The following is a 6,375-nucleotide window of genomic DNA, read 5'->3' as shown; positions in this document are numbered from 1 at the left end:
TATGTGTGTGTGCACGTGTGCGTCTATGTGTGTATGTGTGTGTGTTTGGGGGCAGGTTCCCTATGCTGAGAAGCCGCGCGTTAAAGAAAAAGAACTAGGAGAAACAAAGATGAAGTAAAGAAAATGCCAGAAACAGCTACAAAGAAATGTAAAACTTCCCAACCTAAATGCCGCATCCCTGCAACCTTTGCCTATTATCTGAATCTCAAATGTTCTAGAGGCATTGCAACATTCCCATAAACCCCAAGGGGGTGGAGGGTTACTAAGGGGGGTCCCTAGTGGGTAAGGGACGAGTTGGGGGGTCAGGGTATCATACCGGGTATGAAAAACTAAGATGACAGTAGGGAAACAGAACCCGTTATTGGGGACACTTAAAAATCCGAGTGATACGGGATCCAAGTATAATAAGCAAGACGAGGCTGGGTGAAGGGAGGAAGAGAAAGGAAATGAGTAGGGGGTCTATGGGGTCTCAGAGAAAATACAGAGCCTCCGAGAAAAGCTGAAAGAAAGAAAGCCGCAGCTTCGCAGCTGCCTGTCGCTCGCCCCCGCCTTCTCTTTTGCGCAGAATCCACCCCTTGGCTGCAGCAGCGCTCTGCCCCCACTGGCCGGCGCGCCGTGATCGATCGCAGGCTGCGTCACAATCCTCCTGGCGTATAAATAGGGGTGCAGACCAGCGCCGAGCCGCACACAGCCATCCATCCTTCCCTTTCCCTTTCTCCCCCGTCCTTCCTCCTCTCCAGGCCCCCATCTCCGCCGCGGGCCGGGGGGCTCTGGCCGCCAGCATGAGTTCCTTTAGCTACGAGCCGTACTACTCGACCTCCTACAAGCGGCGCTATGTGGAGACTCCCCGGGTGCACATCTCCGGCGTGCGCAGCGGCTACAGCACCGCGCGCTCCGCTTACTCTAGCTACTCGGCCCCGGTCTCCTCCTCGCTCTCCGTGCGCCGCAGCTACTCGTCCAGTTCCGGCTCCTTGATGCACAGTCTGGAGAACCTAGACCTGAGCCAGGTAGCCGCCATCAGCAACGACCTCAAGTCCATCCGCACTCAGGAGAAGGCGCAGCTCCAGGACCTCAACGACCGCTTTGCCAGCTTCATCGAGCGCGTGCACGAGCTGGAGCAGCAGAACAAGGTGCTGGAAGCCGAGCTGCTGGTGCTGCGCCAGAAGCACTCCGAGCCGTCCCGCTTCCGGGCGCTGTACGAGCAGGAGATTCGCGACCTGCGTCTGGCGGCGGAAGACGCTACCAACGAGAAGCAGGCGCTCCAGGGCGAGCGCGAAGGGCTGGAGGAGACTCTGCGCAACCTGCAAGCGCGCTACGAAGAGGAGGTGCTGAGCCGCGAGGACGCCGAGGGCCGGCTGATGGAGGCGCGCAAAGGCGCAGACGAGGCGGCGCTGGCCCGCGCTGAGCTCGAAAAGCGTATCGACAGCCTGATGGACGAAATCGCTTTTCTGAAAAAAGTGCACGAAGAGGAGATCGCCGAGCTGCAGGCGCAGATCCAGTATGCACAGATCTCGGTGGAGATGGACGTGTCCTCCAAGCCCGACCTCTCCGCCGCGCTCAAGGACATCCGCGCGCAATATGAGAAGCTGGCCGCCAAGAACATGCAGAATGCCGAAGAGTGGTTCAAGAGTCGCTTCACGGTGCTGACCGAGAGCGCAGCCAAGAACACCGACGCGGTGCGCGCTGCCAAGGACGAGGTGTCCGAGAGCCGTCGCTTGCTCAAGGCCAAGACCCTGGAGATCGAAGCGTGCCGGGGTATGAACGAAGCCCTTGAGAAGCAGCTGCAGGAGCTAGAGGACAAGCAGAACGCCGACATCAGTGCTATGCAGGTACCACACCTTCCAAAACCAGGTGGGGTGAGGGGACTGCGAAACCGGGGAGGGGGGGGGGAGGTGAGCGGGAGCCCACGAAGTGTACAAAAGGGCGAGGCCTCTGCTTGCTACTATTAGAGGTAGAACTTGGCTTCTTGGAGACTGGTAAGGGTGGGGAGGGGGTGGGGTGGGGAGGTGGGGCGTGACTGCAGTCTGGGCGAGTGCTTGATGCAGTTGAATCCTTGTTCCGCAGGAAAGCTGCCCAGCCCTGGGAGGGGGCTGACTGGGGGAGGGGAAGAGGTGGAAGTTGGGCGTTGCCTCCAGCCAGCGGTGACATCCGGTCTTTACAGATCTGCATTAATCACATTACTTTCAGCACCTACTGGTTAATAAACATGGCGAATAGCTTCTCATTAGTTAGGAATCTGCATGCTTTAGGACTAATTTTTACCAACCTCTCTCTCCTTTTACCTGGTATATAGGAATCAGTTAATAGTATTTTAGGTCATTAGTGATGTTCATATTAAACCATTTCTTTTTAAAGCTTCTCCATCTTCTGAGGAGTAGAAATACAGATACATAGAAAATGTTTTAGATAAGGTCATTTTTTAAAAAAATCTAGCTAGTTCTTTCCCCTTTAAAACAATGAATTCATTTTCCTGATTATGACCTGACTAAAGAAAAGTTAATGAGAAACAAAGTTGTTCTAGCAATGTGGCTTTTTGGAGATCTAATGATGATCATTAGACTATATTAACTAAAGACATTTTTTAAAGGACTTTTTTTTCCATTAATTATTTTTTTCTTCTCATGCTTCTCAGAAGCAGGATATATATATATATATATATATATATATATATATATATATATATATATATTTAAAACCATGCAGTTTTAGGGGAGATTTTATAGAAAGCGTGCACTTTGATCTTAACAGAAACTAGGCCTTTGCAAATATATTCCAGAATAAACGCAGTAGGGATTTATGCTTGGATTTTTTAAAATCTCCAACAGGACACAATCAACAAATTAGAAAACGAACTGAGAACCACCAAGAGCGAAATGGCCCGCTACCTAAAAGAATACCAAGACCTCCTCAACGTGAAGATGGCTTTGGATATTGAGATTGCAGCTTACAGGTAAAATCAGGGGGGTAAAGGTGGCCACCATTAAGCCTTGGAAGAAAATCAGATTACAATTAAAATTATGTCTAATCAGAAACCTTCAAGAATACTCCTTTGAAATAATTATATTTTTGGGCTTCTTCCAAAAAGGTATTCAGACAAATACATAAGAATTTAACCCTGTAATAATAAGTCCTGTTCTTAGCTTTTTGACATGTTTTAAATTTAATAGGACTATTTAGGGCTTTTTTGCTTTGTTTTGTCTCAGTCACTGAATCCCTAGTCATTAAGTCTTGTTGATGGTCAACTCTGCTTCTTGCATTTGTCTTTGAGGGTGGCCTTTTGGGGAAATGATGTGTGATGGATTTGGAGCAAGTCCTTCAAAACATTATTGGTTGTTTTTGGGGTGTTTTTTTGACCCCACCCTTTATCTGCCTCCACAGGAAACTCTTGGAAGGCGAGGAGACCCGGCTCAGTTTCACCAGCGTGGGCAGCTTAACCAGCGGCTACTCCCAAAGCTCCCAGGTCTTTGGCCGATCTGCCTATGGAGGTCTGCAGACCAGCTCCTACTTGATGTCTGCCCGCTCCTTCCCCTCTTACTACACCAGCCACGTCCAGGAAGAGCAGATCGAGGTGGAGGAGACCATCGAGGCTGCCAAGGCCGAGGAAGCCAAGGACGAGCCACCCTCTGAAGGGGAAGCTGAAGAGGAGGAGAAGGAAAAGGAAGAGGGTGAGGAAGAGGAGGGAGCCGAAGAGGAAGAAGGTATGATAGAGACAAACCCCTGCAACTTTAGGTGCAACGTGGGTGTGGGTATTTGTTAGGCCCTGCGCAAGCTCTATGTCCCGTGTAGGAAAGTGTCAATTCGTAGGTGATTTTGAAATCTGAACCAAAATGAATGCCAGACACCTCATGATACTGAGCTTAGGCTTAGATTACTTCCACTACCTGGAAGTAATCCATTTAAATATGTGCTCCCTGGCAAATGGCTTGTGGCAAGCCTTCTGAGAATGGTCCATTGGGAAAGTGGAACCCAGAGGTTTGGGGTACGCATTCTGAGAATAATGCAGAATAACTGCCAAAACCTACCTTTGTAGAAATGTTGGACTGGACTTAACCTGGCTTTGGATTTTGTAAATTTTCTTTTTGTGTTAAAGCTGCCAAGGAAGAATCTGAAGAAGCTAAAGAGGAAGAAGAAGGAGGAGGTGAAGGTGAAGAAGGAGAAGAAACCAAAGAAGCTGAAGAGGAGGAGAAGAAAGAAGAAGGTGCTGGGGAGGAGCAAGCAACCAAGAAGAAAGATTGAGCCCCCTTTCCCTCATTATTCCAGGAAAATTTCTCCCGAAATCAGGTCAACCTCATCACCAACCAACCAGTTGAGTTCCAGACCCCATATGAATTAAGAAGTCAATATACGTATAATTCTGAGATGACTTAGGTTGGACATTCAATGTTGTGCTATGAATTTTCTCCTTATGCAGAGTATCCGTTTGCTTGCAGAGTGGCTTTCTGGCTTGCTACCAGCCTGTGCATGGTCCACGCTTATGAGTTCAGGATCTATGGCAATGTGAATCATTCAGATGTTTACAATAAAATCACAACACGAATAAATGAATTCACTAATGTCAATGTTAAACTTCATGGAAAAATAGTCCTTTGAACCTTTGGTGGTTAGAAATTAAAGACCTTGAGTTATGTGCAATAAATAGTAAATAAAGTTACATTGAATGACATATTTCTTGCTGTGGTTGTTGACTTAATTAAAATACCTTAAAGATGGCACTAATATAAACCAGAAACAAGTGGACTATTGTTCTACAATTTCTTTGGTAAAATCAAAATTTTAACAACTAAAATTTTTTTTCTTCTTTAATTGGAAATTCTTAATGTTATAATTAGGTCATGACTATTCATAAAATCTCTTCCTTCAAAAATTTTATTGGTAACGAACATGAGTAAGTAAGAGAGTCCATAAGTAACGATATACTTTGCCCCCATAGGTGTACTGTATTATGTGAAGAATGGCTTTCTAGGAGACAATTCTGAAATTATGTGACAAGTATATCTTTTACTGTAAACTAGTATGTGATAACACAATATGGGTATTATAGAAATTCTACATATTCATCATTATTAACATTTTTAGTCTAATTAACATGGTCAGAAGTTGAAGCCTGAGCATGTGATATAGATAAGAGGAATTTTTTTTTTTTTTTTTTTTTTTTTTACATTAGCATGTAATTTAGGGAGAAGAAAGAATACCAAAGGTCATTTGCCACTGGAAACATGTTGCCTGAAATCCTGAGCTCATGATTCAGTGTGTTGTTAGCTTCCTTCTATTGCCTCAAATAGGCAGCATTTAATGCCACACAGTTTTAACCCTTTAAAAACTACAGATACCAGTAATGAAATTATTATCAGTCACTTAGGGGGGAGATAATATACCTGTGTGTTACATTGAGTTGTTCTGCATGTCTTAATTGGGAAATACTTGGATTCCAGTGATACTTTACCTGGTTGGATGTTTCATTGAATGTACACCCCATCTATCCACATGCACCATGATGTTATGAAGGCTCTTGCGCTTGCATTTGGTGTGGAATAGAAATGAAATTATTGACTATTTGCTGCTCTGCTTCTGTTTTTGAGCAATTGCTTTGTCAGCCAGTTTTGTTCAATATCTGTTTTAGGCCTTTAAACGTTATGGATTTCACTTGAAACCAAAGTGGTCTACATTTAACTTTATTTGATCTCTTTGCACTGTATCTACTCAAACATATGTGACTAAGCAAATAGGTAAAATATTTCTTTATCTACCATGATATGGATGGGACCAAGAAGGCTCTCGGCACTTCAGCCTGGGTAAAGATTAGGAGTCTCCTCAGAAACCAAGCTCTTCACACTGATGCTGGTGGGATGATGCATGTGGTAATTCTCAGACAGGTGCAAACTACAAGTAAAACAACTAGCCAAATGGAAACTGCTGGTTGGTTTGAGAAACACTTGGTCGAAGTAAATCCATTGTCCCATACTCTCCCTGTGTGCCATAATAAAATATTGAAAAACCTTAAATTAAGAGTTTGAAGTCTTTTTAAAAATTTCCACCAAATTTGGTACTGTGGCTAGTATCCGTATTCCCCTCTGCTTCCCCAACTCCAGTCTTTGTTCACTATCCTCCTCTGCAACTCAGTGACCACACTCCTCAGTCATCCAGCTCTGTAAACCAGACACCTCCACATGACATCAGACCTCCCATTTCCTCTCCTCAAGCCAGTCTAATTGATTGCTAAGTCGACTGATTTCACTGCCACATGTCTTGAACCCATCTCCACCTCTCTATGTAGGCCACCACCATCCTAACAATCCTCTCAGTGTCTACTTTTGCTCTCCTTCAATCACATGCTTTGGTAGACTAGTATTTGGAAAAGTAAATTTCCATCAGGGT

The 6,375-nt window shown here is 45.3% G+C and overlaps 1 protein-coding gene across 1 annotated transcript; it reads left to right on the top strand.

Annotated features, from left to right (window-relative positions):
* Nucleotides 1-676: 676 nt before the first annotated feature.
* On the top strand, nucleotides 677-6,002 carry Nefl (neurofilament light chain). Its single transcript, XM_046447805.2, has 4 exons — nucleotides 677-1,829; nucleotides 2,826-2,950; nucleotides 3,379-3,698; nucleotides 4,091-6,002. Exons 1-4 carry the CDS (start codon nucleotides 783-785, stop codon nucleotides 4,234-4,236), a joined length of 1,638 nt encoding a protein of 545 aa, XP_046303761.1. The 5' UTR covers nucleotides 677-782; the 3' UTR covers nucleotides 4,237-6,002.
* Nucleotides 6,003-6,375: the final 373 nt, after the last annotated feature.

This window comes from Marmota monax, unplaced genomic scaffold, assembly GCF_021218885.2.
Source record: "Marmota monax isolate L192 unplaced genomic scaffold, Marmota_monax_Labrador192_F-V1.1 WCK01_AAM20220418_F8-fsc00040, whole genome shotgun sequence".
NCBI classification, from domain to species: Eukaryota; Metazoa; Chordata; class Mammalia; order Rodentia; family Sciuridae; genus Marmota; species Marmota monax.
The sequence above is the reverse complement of the archived record's forward strand: the minus strand, read 5'-3'. Positions and strand labels throughout refer to the sequence as shown.